General features: G+C 39.7%; 2 protein-coding genes across 2 annotated transcripts in view; both read right to left on the minus strand.

The window, feature by feature from the left end:
* sucla2 (succinate-CoA ligase ADP-forming subunit beta) overlaps positions 1–15,344 on the minus strand; it is a 37,994-nt gene extending 22,650 nt beyond the window's left edge. Inside the window, exons 1-5 of the mRNA XM_008298162.1 lie at positions 15,246–15,344; positions 10,988–11,183; positions 8,766–8,865; positions 5,695–5,857; positions 236–364 (exon numbers count right to left, since the gene is read on the minus strand). Coding sequence (XP_008296384.1) covers positions 236–364; positions 5,695–5,857; positions 8,766–8,865; positions 10,988–11,183; positions 15,246–15,329 — 672 coding nt within the window. The 5' untranslated portion in view covers positions 15,330–15,344. The remainder of the gene's footprint in view (positions 1–235; positions 365–5,694; positions 5,858–8,765; positions 8,866–10,987; positions 11,184–15,245) is intronic.
* A 1,619-nt stretch (positions 15,345–16,963) lies between these two features.
* Positions 16,964–19,440, minus strand: part of med4 (mediator complex subunit 4) — a 6,795-nt gene continuing 4,318 nt past the window's right edge. Inside the window, exons 2-7 of the mRNA XM_008298165.1 lie at positions 19,189–19,255; positions 18,771–18,941; positions 18,228–18,285; positions 18,044–18,130; positions 17,833–17,964; positions 16,964–17,659 (exon numbers count right to left, since the gene is read on the minus strand). Of these exons, the coding sequence (XP_008296387.1) occupies positions 17,487–17,659; positions 17,833–17,964; positions 18,044–18,130; positions 18,228–18,285; positions 18,771–18,941; positions 19,189–19,255 (688 nt within the window). The 3' untranslated portion in view covers positions 16,964–17,486. The remainder of the gene's footprint in view (positions 17,660–17,832; positions 17,965–18,043; positions 18,131–18,227; positions 18,286–18,770; positions 18,942–19,188; positions 19,256–19,440) is intronic.

Consider the following 19,440-nt stretch of genomic DNA (forward strand, 5'->3'; position numbering starts at 1 on the left):
AGTGGAGAAAGTTTTTAAAGAAGACGTGTGTCGTCTGTAGAAAATAGTTTTCCTTCTTAAAATAAAAAGCAGCCCCGTGGGATTTAAAGATTGCTAGCGCCCACTGCAGCAGGAACAAACGCAGCCCCCCCATCGCCTCTTCCTCCTTCTCTTCGATTTCTGCTGCAGCCCAGAGCGCACGGTTGGAGCGTCTCCAGTCTGTTTTGTGACTTGTTAAATCTACTATTGATCGTACCTTGACAGCCTGCTCCTTCTTAATGCCCTCCACAATGTCGATGGGCTCCTTCACAATGGCGTCTGGGTTTTCCGCCGCAACATCTTCGATGTTCACGCCCCCCTGCGAGCTGCCAATCAGCACCGGGCCCTGCGGGACACAAGTGGGGAGCAAACAGGAGTTGAATACTCAGAGTTGGTTTCAATTTCTCAATCTGTGAGCCCCACTTCGACGGGATTTGTTCCTCTGAGTGATTCTAGCGTGGCTGCTCCGGAACCATGCTCATGAAACCACCTCCTGTTTTGTCGGCAAACTGGACGCTCAACCTGCAATTTAAATCATCACAGCCTCGTATTCCAAAATGAAGTTTCTTTCGTTCCTGCATTTTAACACCCCGGAGAAACTTAGTGCCATAAAATGTTTCATCAGCAACGTTTGACAACAGCAGAAAGTTACGTAACTGCACAGTGAAGGCTTCACAGCTACACTCATTGATCTGCGGTGGTTTCGTCTGTAAAGAAGAATACCCACATCAAGTCCTCAAATGTTGTTTTGTCTGACCAATTATTGACTTCAAAACTATTCAGTTTGAAGTGAATGATCCCTCTAAACTCTAAAAGACATAAAAGACATGCTATCTTTAAAAAAATAAAATAAAACAAGTTCAAAAAAAAGTACCAAACTTACACCATTAAGAGCCAGAAACCGTAAAAACAGGAAGAATCGTTGGATTTTTGACTTTCCAGTGGCTCTTTATCGTATGTGGTGAGCTGCTCCAGCAGGAACATTAACCAAAACCATTTTTTATTTATTTATTTATGTATTTTTTGCCTTTTACTTCTTTTAATGTTGTCTAATGTTGTTCTTCCACTTCTCTTTGAATCTGTACAGCACTTTGTAACCCTGTTTTGAAAAGTGCTATATAAATAAAGTTTATTATTATCATTATTATTATTATTATTAACAACCAAAACCATTAGAAAACATTCATCACTCAATTCTACATGTCTCACATGAAAATCTGTTTTAAAAAACCAACGATTTTGCACTAGATTCTGTAAAAACCAAACAAATCTGTGCTTCCCGGTGCAGCAAAAAAGCCCCGACTGGCTCAGCTGAGACCAACAGTCGTGCTGTAATAGGCAGCGTTTACAGAGAGCAGAGAGGAGAGCACATTGTTCTGCAGATTATTTAGAGAAATCGATTTGCGGCATCGTCTGTGAAGAATGCCCCTCGAGTCTTCGATTGTTGTGTTTTGTCCTTCCAGTGGTTCAAATTCATGAGTGATTTAACCCTTTGAAGCCGAAAACACATACAGTAGAACAAAACATGTTAAAAAACTGATCAAATGACACCATTTGCCCGAGCTAAACATTGTTAAAACAGAAAGATTTTAGACTTTTCAGTAGTTCTTAGAGTGTCCATGCAGCTCTATTAGGAAAACTAATTCATTAAACTCAATTAATTCTACACGTCTCACTTGATTCGGTAAAAACCTACAAAAAAATCTGTGGTCACGACTGACTCAGCCGAGACCAACAGTCAGGCAGAACAACTTGCAAAACAGGAAGTTGTGGGACGATACATCCAACACGGTGAAACATCTATCTGGAGCCGACACGCAGTCAGTGGCATGAAAAATGTTTGTAGAGGTTGTTTTTCCCAGTGTTGGTAACACCTGGGGGGGAAAGATGCTGCTAGTCGTGGTTGTTTTGCTTCCATAGAGGTGCAGGACTTTATATTGCAGTGAAAAATGAAGCCACAGTGAGGAAAAATGGGAGAAAAACAAACCCAGAAAGTGGAGAGGATGGAGAAAACAAATATTTCTCCTTTTTTCTTGCAAAGCGACACAAAACGTTAATCAATCGAGCATCAGATCGGCTCACAATCAAGCGCCTGACAATAGACTAATCCCTTCTGAATCGCGCTGATTGTGAAGCGGCAGCTACGTTTGAATCGTGACTCTTCAGAGATTTTTCAGAGAATCTTTGTTCCAAAGACTCCCACCTTAGAAGAGTTTCTTTTGTCTTTACTCAGCTGTAGGCGACGTGATTAACGCTGAGACGGCAGAGCTCCAGTGAGGACTTTTGTCTTTATAGTAATTTAATATATAATGTATGATAATTGTCTCCTTATGCAGCATGTACAGAACCCCTACAGACACTTCACATGTACTTTTCCCCCCCAATTTTTTGCACTTTATGTGAAGCGAATTGGTAAATAAGAACTCCTAATGGCTTTATTTCTCCTCACTTTACTTATAGTGCCTAAAACGATCGCCCAGCATCTCCATGGCGACTTCTCTAAAACGAAGCTATCAGGGAAACTAAATTGGTTCTGCTCTTTCCGCAGAACAACACGTCTTATTTCATGTTTATTTCTGGAACAAGAACTGTTGATAATGCAGCAGAAAAATCCTGTGGATCGAAGGAATAAAAAGAACAAAATAATAATAGAAACAAAAAACAAGCTGATAGCTGCACAGCTTCTTATTTGAAAGTTTTAATGTTGAAATAGCAGAGATAGAAGGGTCTCCTTTCATATAAGTTTGGGTGGATCTCCTTGTTTTTATCCTCTTAATTTAGTTACCAGCCTTCCCAGCATCTCTTAACATTTAAATCAAGCGTTTCTTATGTCGGCACAAACTTTTAGCAGAACTGGTTTTAAGTTATTACACAACTTTTAAGACCTGCCGTCCACATATGTGTACATTGCACTTTGGGTTAAATTACCACAGTAGTGATTTTTTTTATATATGATTTTATGTTTATTTTTATTTTTTTTATATGTATATATTTTTATTTTTTAAATATATTTTTTATATATATTGATTTTTATTATTTTATTATTATTTTATCATTATTCATTTTTATATTTTTATTTTATTTAAAATCTATTTTTGACATATCTTTTTCAGATTTTTTTTATTTTCTTTACATTTTTTTATTTTTTATTCTCTTTGCTGTTTGATCAGATCAAATATCAAGAGAATTTTTTTTTTAAAAAGATATCAAACAAGAGCTCTGGTCTTATGAGGTCAAATTAAATAAACTGAAAACAAACAAAGCTTCATTTTTTTTTTTTTAATTTCTTCTGTTTTTGATCATTGTGTTTCTGGCTTTTGCGGTTTGTTTGTCTGTCTCTGGTCTCTGGATCCCAACCAGACTACCTGACTAAACAAAGATTTAATATCTGCTTTATTTACATTTGGTATTTAACTGATTCAGTGACTGGATATTGAGAGAATCTAATATAAAACACTGACTTCAGACTAGACTGTAAAATATGCTGGAACAAGTGTCTTTACCTTTAATGCTGTGCTGCCATCTGGAGGCGTTGGCTGTTATTTTTTTCCATCACTTATGATGCATTCAAGTACTAAGAGGTTTTACTTTTCATTTTTATTTTACTCTCCAGACATTTATTGCTAATTAAACATCTTTTACCGGCTACAATATTTCTGCCTGATTTCCCAAACTTCTACTTTTAGTAACGTAAACACGGTTATTGCTTTATATTGAAGAAGACACTTTTAAAGTTAAGTGTTTAAGCATGAACTGCTTGATTAAAAAACTTTTTTCTCATCGCTATGATATCAGACGATTTTTTGGGGGGCGGTGAAAGTAAAAGTTTGGTGATTTTTATATGTTTTTAACGCCTTTAAACAGCCTTTAATGTACATATGATGCACATGGTGGAAACAAAAAGAGAAGGATTTTAACAGCAAAACAGCAGCTACACTTACAGACTGCTAACTCCACATACATGCAGCTCATAAGCTGCTGATGATTCTGGGAGCTGCGTTTGCGTGGTACAGATATAACAAAATGTAGTAACAAGAGGACGCTGCAGGAAAAGAGTTAACGGAGCAATTTGAGCTTTCAAGCTCCAGAATGACTTTAATTTTCATAATTCTCTTTGAAATTAAGTATTTGTTTTAACACTTATTCATGCGACAAACAAACCTAATCACCGCGTTGACTTGAATGTATTTGATGTCACGTATTGTTTCTGAATGCAGAGAGCACCATTAAAACACAGGGATTATGGGATGTTTGTAGCCTCACAGCCTGGGGCATCTGAGGGCAACAGAAAAAAGCTGCGAGCACAACAGTCGCATCAAGTGAGTGACTCAGTGAAACACACTGTAAAGCTGAGGGGAGCTGCACATTCAGCTCTTTTCTTCTGGGATCCTGATTTGTTTGCTTATCCTCAGAAAGCAAGCAGACTGCTTCATCTGCAACTCTTATTTATTCATATTTCAGGACAAATTACTGACATTTCAGTGCAGTGTTTGATGGCTGCAAAAGAGGTTGTTGTTGTTGTTGTCGTTTACGGTTTTGTGCTTTAAAACTCGTTGAAAAAAATCCCAATCATCTCTTTCTGTGACTGTTCAGCCGCTGCTATGTCGCGCCTCGACCACCGAAAACCTATTTTTGCTTTGGAAATGAAGCAAAGAGAAAATCTATCCAACCCGAGGAACTCTGTCACAGATGATGAGCACAAACATAAAAATACTAAAGTGAGAAAATGGCTGTGATCACGTCAAGAGTCTGATCAACAAACAGCACACACTAACGCGCCTTTAATGACATACTTCATGTTTGACTTCTACAGCACAAGGCTTCCCTGATGAGGACTCTCTTCTCTTTGGATGAAGGATTTCTCTGGGAAGCTTCCCAAACAGTGTGTGTCAAAGTGTTTCCTGTCCTCAGAGAGCGTTTTCCTGTGGGGACTGTCTTGTAATTTAAAATTATCCAAATCAGCTATTCCATCTTAAATCATCAAATCTCTGACTTGCCTGAAATGTTTACATGGGTACTTCTAAAGATATCTGTGAAATTCTAGCTTGATATAACAAAAACGTCTTAATTTTTTTGACCCACTTTTGGCATTTTTTTCCTCACACATTTACATTTGAGGTTATGTTTGGACAGCAACATCTCTGCAACTATTAAAGATAAAAGCCTGAAATTGTCACTGTTATTTCTCATTATGTCATTTATTCAGAATCTGAAGTATTGGACAAGTTGATCAAATGGTCTCCGAGTACGGGTGATTCAGAAATATGAAGGAAGAATTGACACCGTCATGAAAAGTCCCATCTTAACATCATACAGGAATCAACTAGTGATATTTTCTGACCCACATGTAGCTGCATGAGACAATAATGCAAAACAAAAACCTACAGAATACTTTTTAATATGAAAAACTTGATCACAATAATTTAAAAGTTATTTTTGTTTTATAACTGACAGAGCAGGTATGACGAATTATACCTAAAAGACAAAAATAATGCGAGATATTGTCGTTTAAACAGTCTCAAAATCACATGTTTGATGGACATTACCTTAAATATCAATAGTTTACGATATAAAAATTACAACCAAATCAGGGACGGTGGAGCAGAAGGCCCCTGATGACGACGTCAGATGGAATCACCCAAACGCGCCTCAACCTGAGCACATCGTTTTGCTCACCTGATAGGACCTCTCCATGGTGATGGCGAAGTAGTACTCTCTGCGTGGATACCTGCGCTCACAGATGAACACCTGGTTGCAGATGCGACCCGCCTCCCCGGTCTGCTTGGTGTACAGCTTCCGGCCGATCATCTGGGATGAGATGTCCCGGGCCTCCTCTGGTCTGAAAATGAAGGGACGGGGAGGAAAATTCAGTTTGTGCAGCACTAAAACGAAAGATTCTTTAAAACTTAATGCTCCAGAGGATATTTTTTTATAATTATTCCACAAAACAGGCCTTCTAGTTGCTTTACTGTTGGATTTGTTGGGTTTCTCTCTATAATTTCAGTATTGAGATGGCTTACATCAGGAAGTGACATCGAATAAATCGATTGGTGGTGAATCAAGAATACACTTCTCAAGTCTGCAAATGCTGTTTTGTCTGACCCGTGGTTCAAAAGTATTCGTAATTTAACCCTCTGAACCCCAAAACACATGAAAGACACGTTATCTTTTTTAAAAAACTGCCAAATTATACCATTTATTAGCTAAATTTATTAGATTTCTGAGTCAGAAATGGTAAGAACTCAAAAAATTGTAGGATTTTTGACTTTCCAATGGTTCCTAATCATGTGTTGTGTGCATCTCCTTGAGAAAAATCGACCAACTCTAAGCCTAAAATTGTGATTATTCGTCAAAATCCCATGTCTCACTTGAAAATGTACCAAAAACAAGCTATTTTGCACGAGGTTCTGTAAAATACCAAAAAGAATTCTGTGCTTGTTGACGCTTCAAAGGCGGTAAAAATTCAAAGACTTTTAAGTTGAACTGCAGATTGTGTTCACGCAAAGCAGAGAGGAGACAAGCAGTGACACAAAAACTGGACAGATTTGTGTCTAGTCTTGCCTCCTTCATGTCGTTTATACACGGTGTTCAAGGTGACGTCTTAAAATGTCTTGATTTAGTTCAGCAAAACACAAAGAAATTCAGTTTTCTATCATGTACGACAAAGAAAACATCAAATCCGGCACATTGTTGGTGTTTTTTCACTTTAAAAAAATGTCTACAACAATAATTGAATAAATGGGAGCTCCACAGGGTTCACAAAGTTTAATTTAAAAGCTCTTTAAGATCCTTTTTTTAAATATTTGTTAAGGTTTTTGGAATTAGCAACTGAACACTGTTTCAATGTCACACAGGCTTAAAATATGAAACATCTATAAAAGCAAGAAGGGACACTTTAGCCTACAATTATTTACAAGTGCATGAATTTATCTGCATTTGAATGACATGTCTTCTCTAATCATCAAGCAGCAGAGAGCAGACGGCTGCATCCATCAGGAAAAAATAGAATATTTTAAGATCAATATAAGGACTTAAAGTAAGTTATAATGACGTTTCAAATTAGTCCAAAGTATGTAAATCCTCCCCAACAGTCTGTGACAGTTATTCCGGACGATATAATTAATTGGCACGACCTGCACCTGAATAAGCAGCAGGAACCTGACAGATGGACTGGAAATTATTAATTCATCTGAGCTGATTAAATCTTCATTCACTCATTATGAGCTGATGATGGCTGATGTTCCCCGACAGCCTGCAGCGACGTTTCAGAATATTACCGCCCACAGCGGCCAGCAGACGTGATTTAGCACCTCTGTAAAGTATTTAAGGCTTTTTAATACCTGTTTAATACCTTTCAAGGTCTGCTTTCCTGTTACATTTGATGAGCAAAACCACAAAAACCTAAAGAGGAATAATTAAAACAAGCAGGAATAGATAGTCCAGTTTATGTTTGCTCCTCACATGCAGCCTGAGGTTAATGTTCATCTCCATATTCTTGCAGCCTTTCAGTGCCTCTCTCCTGCCACTCTGGTGACATTTTGCCAAGTAGGTGACATTTTACGGCTTCAGGCAGCCGGCAGTCCGCTGTGCCAATTAAAACTAATGAAACAGTGCACCGATGCCCACAGCACCTCAGTTACATAATGCAAAACCGAACAGTTTTCTTGCCGCAGAAGGTATATTAAGACATTTTAAAGTTTCTGTCAGAAGGGAAAAGTTCTTTAGAAGAAAAAAAAAAGCAGGACTTTTTAAAAGCAGGATCGTGGGAGCAGCCAAAGTTTTGGATGCACATGGGTTTGACAATAAATAACGCAGCATGTGAACTGGAGTTTGTGAGTCTGTTTACTCTCCTACAGCTGAATTAACTCACTGTTAAACAACATTTCCTGCTGCTGCTTCACATAAACCACTTGAACTGAACACATGTCAGAAGAAAAGGTCAGAACTTTATATAAGAATAAAAAAATGATTTTTATTTGATAACTGCTATACTCAGGTGCGCTCAATAGTCCAGAATTTACGGTAATCGAATTTCAGGTGAAAACATTTTATAAGTAAATGCAATTTAAGCTTGTGTGTTACACATGGCTGTAATAAACTGAGTAGAAATTTGAAAATTGCTTTAAAAAAAATAAGAAAGCCCAGACGACGAAGACAAAACAAACAAAACTTTGTCTAACAGAGAAGACTTTGGGAAATATTTCAAATCTGGAAAGTTGTCGTTATTCATCACGTCATCTGGTATTAAACGTGTTTCATGTAGTAAATGAAGACGACAAAAGAAACGGCTGATTAGTCGTGAGTTAGATGTTCAGTATTTCAGGGAAAAATTGATTTAAATCTTTCAAAAAAGCTCAACAAAAACACTTAAAAACTTTTTTTTTTCCTGCAAAACTGAGGACGTTTTTAAAACTTTTTCTTTTGTAATAATTCAAGATGTATATATAAATTTTATTACAACTCCACAGCCAAGATGCAGAAAGAAATCAGATCATTTTTATCACTTCTGACGTACGTTTGTTTAGCCGTAAACACCTGAAACAGCTGCTCGGATATTAGACGCCGTTTTTATATGGCACTGATTCACACCTGCCGCCTCCATGGCAACCGCAGGCGTCTCCGGGTCAACCGCCTTAATTTCTTCATCATATAGACATTAAATCTGATTAAGTGAGTCTGGTTTTGCAGAACATCCCGTGTTTTACAGCAGATTATAAATGATATTTAATTGAGGCCGGGTCACTTACGAGTAGACGATCCTCACTCCGCCCTTCAGTCCGCCCTCAAACGTCCCCTTTCCTCTGCCACCGGCGAGCACCTGAGCTTTCACCACCAGGTCCTTTGAACCTGCACACACACACACACAAGCGCATCAATAAAACACACGGACATCGAGTGTGACAGTGACTGATCAAAGGGAAACAGATGACTTCTGTTGCTCTGTGGATTCGCTTCTTCACTCTGTTTCTCTGCACGTTTACTCATCGGAGCACCTGAACTTTACTGCAGCGCTTTTATTATCAATGAATAAAACGAGTTGCGTGTTGCATTCAACGGTCGCTGCAACTTCTTACTATCCTGGAATCCTACGAGTTGAGTGTCAGCTGATACCACTGAAGCAGGAGGAGGCTAAGTTTAGAGTCACACACACACAGAAGGTCACTGGATGTCAGAAAATGTGGACAGTCAGCCGAGCGCTGGGTGTAACAGTTCAGTTAAATCTGCTGGAGTGTCTTCAAGTTTAGAGCAACGTGGTCAAAAGAATTATGGACTATTTCCACAATTTTGTCCCCTCTAAGAATTCCTTTATTGTCATTGCAACTAAATTGAGCCACAGTCCTGTCAGTGCATTCACAAAATGCACAGAGAGCATTTCTAAAAGTACAGTAGGAGATTTAGAAATATGAAATGTACAAGTGGATCTATGGAAACAGCTTATTCTGTTAAAGACAGCTTATCTGGTGTAGTCAGAACTATAAAATCAGTTGTCATTGCTGAGCGTATACAAAATGTAAAGTAGTGCATACAAAGTGCAGTTTTATGGCAAAACTTCATTTCAAAACTGTCTTTTTTTTAACAAATCTATGCTTCTGTATGTGCAAAACAAACCAAAGCACCACAAGCAAGGCCTTTATCCTTTTACATGTTAACGTGGTGACAAAAGGGAGCAGCTGTGCACCAAGAACAAAAAAGCAGCAACAGCAGGGCGTCACTAATTGTTGAATAAATAAAAGCATCTTAAAGAATAAAAAGCAACGTTCGTGAAGAAAATTAACAAACGAGCCGCGTTTTGTTTTGTTGTTGAGGAAGAAAAGTCTGTCGGTGTTGTTTTTGAATGAAGAGAGTAGCAGGCTCTCTCAGAGTGTTGCATTATGGGATGTTTCTCGCTTCATTATTGCTGGACTGGAGTGTTTTCTGTTCATTTAGTGTGGACGTCTCCAAGGAAACAGCTTAACAGATTTAGTGATTTAGTCATGAAGCAAATTGTGCAAAAACAATGATTTTTTTTGTGTTAGCTTTAAAATAAATTTAAAAAAATAAAAAATCCAGAATAAAGGTTGGAATCAAACGTCATCTTGTTCTTTGATCACACACTTACTAATATAAATAAAAGCTTTCATTTTTCTATAGAGGAAAATACTTTGTATGGCTGCATTTGTTTTGAAACATTTTCTGGAATAAATCTAATATTTTCAGTGACTTTCCATTTACTTAATATATAAAGAACAAGAAAAAAATCCAAATAGTAGACATTTTGACTAATGTTGAAATATTTCGTCAATAATTGCAGCTTAATAAAGGAGCTGTCCCGTAATAATGTGTTATTTTTGTGCCTCTGATGCTTGGAGAAGCTAAACAGACTGCAGATTTAACGTAGGAGTTCTGATAAACTGCTCTCCAGATTAAACTATCACAGATTAATCACACAATATTAAAAGATAAATGAATCAGTGGCCTTGTACTTTCCCTTGAGTCAAAGTTCCAGTTAAAATCACTTCCTCATTCCGCTGTCAGGATTACAAATTAATGAGCACGCGAGGACACATCCAGTAGAACTAATCACGGAAGGGAAACCCCTTAAACCTGCCTTAATAAATCAGTGCACACTTTGTCCTCACGAACGGTGTAATTAATTCTGTTGTTAATATAATCAACCTAGCATGTACTAATAAGAATATCAGGTTGCAGCATGTTTGTAGCGTCCCGTCTGAGGCTTAAAAAAATCAATTAGTTGATCCCCTGAAAGTTCAAGAGCAACTAATTTACTGATGAATTTAAGCAGCACTTTGTAATCTGCAGCACTACATTCTTCTGGTTTTCTTCAAGCAGAAAAACAACCACCTGAACCTGTTTTTCTATTTTGTTTTTCACACTGCAACGTCAACATTTCACCGTCCTGTTTGCTGACTTGCGTCTATGTGACAGTGACACTCAACCTGACCTTTCTTATTGGCTCTTCAGGGCTTACCGATCTGCTTGGCCACGGCGTAGGCCTCCTCCGAGGAGCTGGCCACCATGCCGGCCGGCACGGAGATGCCGGCCTCCTTGAGCAGGCCGATGCTCATGTACTCGTGTAGGGAAAGGTTCCTCTGCTGCTGCTGCAGGTGGGGAGGCTGCTGCTGGGACCCATGGCCTCCGAACAGACCAGAAGAACCACCGAGAACCTGGAGGAACAGGAGGAGCAAGCAGAGGAGGCGCTTGAACTTCAGACCAGCATGTAAATCACCTGCCGGGGTTGAGCTGATGACAAAAGGGTGCGAAGCCTTCGAAATTTTAAAATATAGTTGGATCTTCATTTAACTTTAAATCATGAACAAACTGGGGATGGACCGATTTGTTTTTGTGTTTTGGGGTCGATACTGATGCCGATTATTGGTAATCAAGAAAGACAAGATAACAGATCTTTGAGGCCGCTAGATCTAAAGTTTTAACAGCATGTGACAGCAGAGAACCTGTTATTAATAACTAGGCTCCTTCATTAATAAGGGAAAATATAAGTCAATATTTAAAATAGAAAGAGAAGTGATCAAATCAGGACGCTCTGCTGTGTTCATGTGACTGAGACTGATCAGTTTGTCTCCTGCTGTTCTTCTCTATATTCTTCATATTTCTCTGTTCTGCCACTTTTATTACCCACTAAGGTCCAGATCTTTCATTATTAATTATTGCTTTCCAGCCTCTGTTTCAGGTTAATCTGTGTCTGCCTTCTAACTTAGCCGTTAGCGTAGCATTAGCCATGAGAGGAGCTAATTTCCTGGTTTGTGTTTCTGAGACCAAAGACAGAGAGAGGAGGCTGCATCGCACCTGGAGAAGCTCATTGAATTGATCAATAATCAGTTAATAAAAACGAGAAATACCGGCCACGCCAACAATCGGTCTGTTCCCAGAACAAACACCTATTTTAACCAATAACACACACATCCCTGCCTGTGTTAAACATATATACACAAAAGAAAAGGATTTTTCTGTGTTCTGTGTAAATTTTTGTTTCCCAAATATGACCAAACCAGGACGTCATCGCACTCATCAACCCTCTGAACTCAACAGTTTCTGGGTGATTTTAGCTTCTGTCACATTTTTGCTCACCGTAGATTATTTTTTCCTGCACGTCTATTAAAACCAGCACAATCATGATTAGAAGTAGAGAGAACTCAAAGGTGTCTTTATGGCAGGTTATAATTGCCATTTCTTTAATTATTTAACATCACAAAACTTTTTAAAAACCTGGAATCAACACATGTTGGCAATACAGGAAAAAAGAGCGGTGACGCTACGCACCATTTATAATTTACGACTATTTTCCTACTTAATCTACACTTGTCTCGGCCTGCAGTTCAGCAGAACAACACCAGATTTTTGTCACGTGCGTCACTAACGGCTTCTTGGTTGTGCCGAGGAACGCAGAATTTTATGTGTTTTTACAGAATCTGGTCCAATTAATTTGTTTTTGGTGAATGTTTTCAACAAGACATATAGAAGAAAGTGATTCTGATGAAATATCACGATTCTAAGGGTTAAGTTCCAGCACGTTGAAAGCTGAAAATCAGGTGATTATCTCTGTTTTTATAGTTTAAAGCCTGATAAATGGTGAAATTTTGAAGATTTCTTTCCAAGATAACACGTCTTTTAACCAGACGATGGGCTTTAGAGTTCAAAGGGTTCAGAAACAGCTGAGGACCTGAGAGCAACAGGTGGAGATTCCTGAAAGTAGACACAGACAGTTTAAAAAAAAAAAAAAAAACCTAATCCACCACAAAAACTAATTCTGAGTGACTTTTTACAACAGAACAGTGTTTGTGGTCAGCAGCGCAACACAAGCAACAGTGGGAATTTGACAAAGGATGTGAAACCGAGCGTTTCAGCTCAGAATGAGTCAGCTGGATGCCAGACTGACCAATTTCCTCAACAGACGCACAAATCACAATCTGGGAACTCGACAACGGTGATGCTGGACTGGACATTAATGGCCATTAAAATGGCGTAGTGACAATTATAACTGAGACAAAGTCAGTCAACAACAAACAGCAACAGATTTTTAACATTTAATATCCTTTGAGGCTTTGTTAAAGGAAACTAAATGTAAACAGGATGTCAAGTTTATGCTATTTGTAATCTATACATGTTTGTTCAAGTTAGGTCTGACATCATTGTGTCTCCATATCAAAAAAGGCCAAACTAAAAAAAATTAATACAAATATGTTTGGAATAAGTTCATTCTCTCCTTTGTTTGAATGACAAAAAACTAACTGAACAGTTTGTTCATCATGAGACATCTTGACATGACATTGTGATGCATGAAGGATATTTTCATTTTGACTATGAATCGAATGAGGAAATGAAATAATTACGAAATAAACAACTCATTATTCTCTCTGCTGCTGCTGCTGCTTCTCTTTATCAGGACCTCTGACACAGTTTCAGCTCTGCTTGTGGTAGCTACTGTCTTTGTTTACCTGATTACAAATTAAAGCAGGAGATAAAATGAAGGCGACAGGGCGCAGCTTTGAGGATCCACATAGCAGACACGTCTGGCTGTTGCAGTATTATTCTGCATCTTCTGATTGTGCACACAAACAAGCATTTTCTGCTTGAAAAAATGACTGACATGCTAAAGAAGTCAACCAGCTGCTGGCTGAAGCATTACATATCAAACATCTAAACATGGGAGTGATCTCAATCTGTACATCTTGTTCTTGGCAAGAAAACAACAAACATATTTCCTAAATGAATCAATGAATAAATCAATAACCTCCAAAAGCTAATATTTGATCATCATATTTCAAAACAGCTGGCTAGGATGGTTAATATCAGAGGGAGCGACAATAAAAATGAACGCACACAATGAGACTCACCAATCTCAGTTTTTTGTTGTTGTTGTTGTTTTGTTTCTGCATCAGTGTTGAAATCATGTCCACAATAAACCAGGACAGGTTGCATCTTTTGCTATGCATTTCAGTTTTTCTCATTTTTCTCCCTTTATTTTTGTGTTGAGAAGTGAATATTGACTCATATATACATATAACCTGCAGAGAGTAGGACAGAAACAAAAGTCTGGATGGACACAGTTTGATTTCTCAACCAGGTCCTGAGCAGAATACTTTTGCCATACGTGTCTTATCTTGTGTTACCTCAACAGTAATCATCTCCAGATTTACAAGTAAATTCATAAATAATAACTAAAGTACCAGTTCAAGGTTTCAATCAACTGAGTGTTGCAGAGAAAAGCTTATTGTGCTGTGTATGAGTTCTCACGGTTCCTGCTCTAATGGTGACTTTGCATTTTGTAGTTGGGTAGGAGGGTTTTTAATAAAAACAAAAACTGATCTTGCAGATTCAGCTGCACAGGAGTGTCTGAAAACGACACGGATCCCACATGACAGATATGATTCAGTGTGCAAGTCTGACATTTTGCTATTCGTGGCACCGTAGCATGAATTCAGCCCCTGCAGCCCGACACCCATTGTCTCCATGCACCTCCACTACAACAAAAGCATTTGCAAAGCTGTTGACAAGACTAATCTAACTTTAACTAAAGCCAGTTATGACTCTGGTTTAGATCGGTGACAGTTTAATGTTTGTAAATCTTTTCCAAAGTGATGGCATGAGGAGACACTGTGCCACCCCAGTGATCTCAGTGTGGCCACCCCAATTAAAACGATCTGGATCCGCCACTGCCTCTGGGGGTCTTGGGGCCCACAGAGCAGGTGCCCACCTCTCCCTGTTGGTGTCCCAGTTCTGGATCTCCTCTGTGCTTGTTTTGGCTGCGTGCTGTCGGACTGTCTCCGCAGTGAAAGCCGTTGTTTGTGCTCACTGAGCGGATTTATCCCGATAACTTTCCGAGATCACTCAGCGGGACAGATGCGGCGGGGCTGAACCGCTGAGAGGCTGCAGCTGCCGGTGGAGGTCACCGCGCTTCACTGCGCCTTTTCTGCGATAAAACCGCCATCACAGACAACACAGAACACTCTAGGACAGAATAAACTCAGGCCGAGACGCTCCTGTGTGTGTCCGCTGGTGTTGCTGTAGCCGTGACAGCCGGCCACGCCAGCCCTGCGCTAGTTAGCATGTTAGCCAAAAACAACGGAAACTCAATGGGGTTGTGCTAATGTCAAATTTGACCCCGTTAGCTTTGGGGGAAACTGTAGCAGATGGGAAAGGAAAGGCGCCGTAACTGACACCTGCTCCGAAAGCCAGGGACCTTCGCTTCAATGTGGACACACACTCACCTTGGTGGCGGAGCTGAGAGAGTTTCTGGCCCCTGAAGTTCTCAGGCTAGCCGTCAAACGGCCGCAGATCAGGGACGTCGCCATGTCTACCGCGGAGGAGGAATGAAGCAACACGCATGCGTAGCGAGCCTCAAAGACGGCTTCCCCAGTGATGCCTTTAGGTGCTACCGGAAATTATAGAATAATGTAAAACTAAACAAAGAAAAGCTGAAGTGGCCAGCTGAACACGACTGAGAAATGTTCAGATTACAAAAATTTGAGGAGGAAATTCCAGTGTTCGAGTGTTAACAGATGGTTAACTCACAAAGTTCCACAACCGTATCTTTGCTGTTTGTTTTTTAAACGACATTACCAATTTATTAATGGGCTGTTTTACAAACAGCTTGTGAAGGCAGCACTGTCACCCTTTTCCACAGTGTAAATATAGCCTGTTTCTGACCTTTAGCCTAAATTAGTGCAATTCTTTGTGTATAAATGCTCGTAAATTAATAAGGAAAATACTGTATTTTGATGTTCCTTTTCTACAAGGCTGTTTATGAACTTTTTATCATCTTGTAGTGCCTTTGTGACTTCAGGCCCTACAAATGTGCCAAGATGTCTGAACCTGTTGCAGCTTGTTGATAGATGTTGGGAGGGTTTTAAGAATCCTGCCTCAACGCACTCCCAAATGTATTATTAGTTGCGTACAAAAAGTGCTTTGCATTTTTACAGCCACATATATTGACAGTGAGTCAAAAATGCAGATCTGTCTGCTAACATAATTGGCTGTAATGAAGGTCAATACTTGTACTTGGGTGTTCACATTCAGAGGAAAATAAAATCGACTAGATTTATGTCAGTTTTCAAATTAAGATTTTAGTCATGAAGCATCTCAGAACAAGATATCATACGTACTTAACTATTTGCCAGCATGCAAAATAGATAAAATGCGCTCCACCTTTACAATGCTACTTACATTCAGACACAGCTGTGAAGAATTACAATAATATAATGGATATGATACTCTACATCCTACCATTAATTATTATGCGCTTTTACTTGTAAATGGTAATTGTGTGACTGTGGTAGTGCTACTTGTACTTCAATGATTGTAATACTTCTACCACCAGTGGAAATCAAAACAAACATATTCAGAGAACCTTTGGCTAACAGATGGTTCATGTTTGATGTCATGATTTGCAAATGTATCTGCATTTATCATTGAACCTTGAATGAAATGTTTGATGCCGTTCAAGGCCGTCTGAAGCCTCTTCTTCATGTTATTGTGTGTGTGTCTGGTTGCTTTGCCAATTTCTGTTTCATTTTGCACCTCCTGAGTGACTGTGTTACTTTCTCTGACCAGTTATGTTGCAAGTTTTTGCTGCATTTCTTAGTTGCTTTGTGCATGTGATGTGTTTTTTTCTTTTCATGGAGTTGTTTGCATCTCTGCGGGGTCATTGAGTGTCCCTTTGTAGTCGATAAATGTCTTTCTAGTGACGTTGTGCAGGTGAAGGTCAGGGTCCTGCTCTCCAGGCCTCTGGCTTTGTTCCCACTATGAGCCATTCATGTTAGCAGGTCTAATATTTACCGTTCTTACCTAATTTAGTTTCTCAAAATAGCCTTCTTACATTTGCTGAGTAACCATAAACATTCAGTCCTACTTAGGCTGATAGGCACACTGTTTTTTTTTTTCTGTGATAAGACACTAGGACAAATAACCGGTGACAAAAAGCAAACAATCTATTCAAAAAGTATTTATTTACAAGGCTGAGTATTTACAAGTTTATTTACACAGCATTTGTCAACATTGCTATACAACCACTCACACAACTCTACAAACATCTCATCTGTGATGGACAAAAATGAGACATAAGGTCACACGTACAGTTTAAAATAAGGGTCACCAAAGAGCAAAACAAGTCAAATTTAGGTTTAGCTACTGACAACAGCATGCAGTGGTCAGTAGCTGGAATACTGGTGTTTATCATGTTTCGAGGGATGTGCAGAACCAAGTTCCTCTGTGTTAATGTAAACCTCATAGTCCCAGTGATCAAAACTGGGATAATCTGGTCCACTTCAACACACTCAGGCAGAAAAGTATCTCTGCAAGTTAACTCAAGACCTTCAACAGAAGAACGTACTTTTATCTTTCGACATTCACAAACATGAAACAGACTGGGCTTTTAAATTTACTTGATATCTACTTTCGGAAGATGTGGCTCAGCGGTGACCTCTCAAACACACTCACACACAGTCAGTCTTTCAGTCGGAGTCGCTGCTGCTGCTGGAGGAATCGGTCGACATGGCCTCCACGTCGTCCTCGTTCTCCTTGTTGTGACCCGGCGGCTCCAGGCCGAAGTCGTTGCCGTGGTGAGGAGGCAGCATCCCCACAGAGACGTCCGATGACTGCCAGGGGTAGTGAGGCGTCAGGACGTCTGAGGAGACCAGAGAGAAGGTGGCGATTTTAAAAAATGACATGTCTTTACCTGCTCTTCTACGACATTTATTTATGACAGCTCAGTGTTAGACCTCTGAGTGTATGTAAAACCCCTTTAATAAAACGTTTGGGTTTTCCTTTATCACTTCATCAACCTCCCATTGGACTCACCTGGTAACCGTCCGGCAGCCAGAGCGTCACCTGGCAGATGTCCGTTCACGCCATTGGTCGGCAGGTTGGCCATGTGACCGAGCATCCCGCTGCGCATCTCCAGGTCAGTCGGGTAGGGCCTCCGAGGATCACCTGAGACCAGCGTTTATGTTAACGGTCGGTGAAGCACAACAGTGTTTCTACTGGCAGCTGCAGCCACTCTGGTTCTTACCTGGCACCCAGTTGAGAGGAGCACACACTGCGTTGCTGGCACTGATCCTGTGAGCGTACTTGATGATTTCTTCTGAAGAGATGCTTCCTGCAAAGAATAAATCAACAGCTCGGCTTTACGGACAAATCCAGAGTCAACAACCTCGGCGTAGGTCAGAAAGTGTCGGACAGGTGTGTTTGCTCACCTTTCCTGGCTTTGTCAATGGATTTGAGTTTCTCTTTTGCCTGATAAACAGCAGTGGCCTTGAAAAAAGACAAAGAAGTTTAAATGAAGAGAACTTTCGTACTCAGGTTTCAGTGTTTGTCCAGCAATTCCTAACGCAGGGCATCTGAAATACAAAAATGTGTCAATAACACACTGTCAGACCAAAACTGAACCACAGTGCATCTTAATGTTCAACTCAACCAAGATGGAAAGGGATGATTTGGATAAAACGCAAAGAAAGAGACATTTCAGATGCAATTTACAAGAAAATAGCAACCCCTTAAGAAAAACGGGGCTCCTTGCAGCTGTGTCGAGTCTCTTTGTGACACTTTATCTTCATGTGGTTATTTTTCTAGTTGCTCTGTGTCCTTTTGATCATTTCTAGAAACACAGTCCAGCCCTTTTTCGCTGATTTCTGGTCAAAAACATTACTGCCAACTAGGGCTGGACCCAAATAGCCGACTATTCGTTCACTGTTTTACAAATCTGCCTGGATGAACAAAATAAATACATTTCAGCCCACCAGGATGTGTTCGGCCTCCTTCAGCTGTTTTTGGAGCTGCTGGATGTCGCTGTCTCTCTTCTCCACCTCCTTCTCCAGCAGCTGCATCTCCTGGTGAACCTTCCCCTGCTGCTGAGCCACTTCCATCAGGTCCTGAAACTCCCGGTCCCTCTGCACCAGCAGCTCCAGGATCTGAAAACAGAATACAAAATGAACACATAGCACTGCTACTGGCAGCTACAAGCCATATCATGTTTCACTATCAAATTTAATGTACTTAGAAGTTTATTTATATTCCAGTGATTATCAGTCAAAGTGCAAACCCAGACTCATTCAGAGATTCTAAACTCCTCACGACACACACAAACTGTAGATCTGCTCCCACTCAGTCTAAGTCGTCATTGTTAGAGATGTCTCCACTACATTTTATTTCTGTTACCTGTGTGTCCTCTCCCGGCTGGGGTAGTTTCTGATTCCTAGACAGAGCCAACATCTCTATCAGCTCCCTAAACAAAAAAAAAAACACAACAAAAACAAAACACAGCAGGTTTCATTAAAGGCTGACGTTCACTAAAAAGACAAAACGTAAAGCTGCTGGTCTCCAAGTCCAAGTCTGTGTCTTTATTCACGGAAGGATTGTAAGATCCTGTGTCAAATAACAGTCATGAAAGATGTAGAAACAACACACTTT

This window comes from Stegastes partitus, unplaced genomic scaffold (assembly GCF_000690725.1).
Source record: "Stegastes partitus isolate 25-593 unplaced genomic scaffold, Stegastes_partitus-1.0.2 Scaffold1290, whole genome shotgun sequence".
Taxonomy (NCBI): Eukaryota; Metazoa; Chordata; class Actinopteri; family Pomacentridae; genus Stegastes; species Stegastes partitus.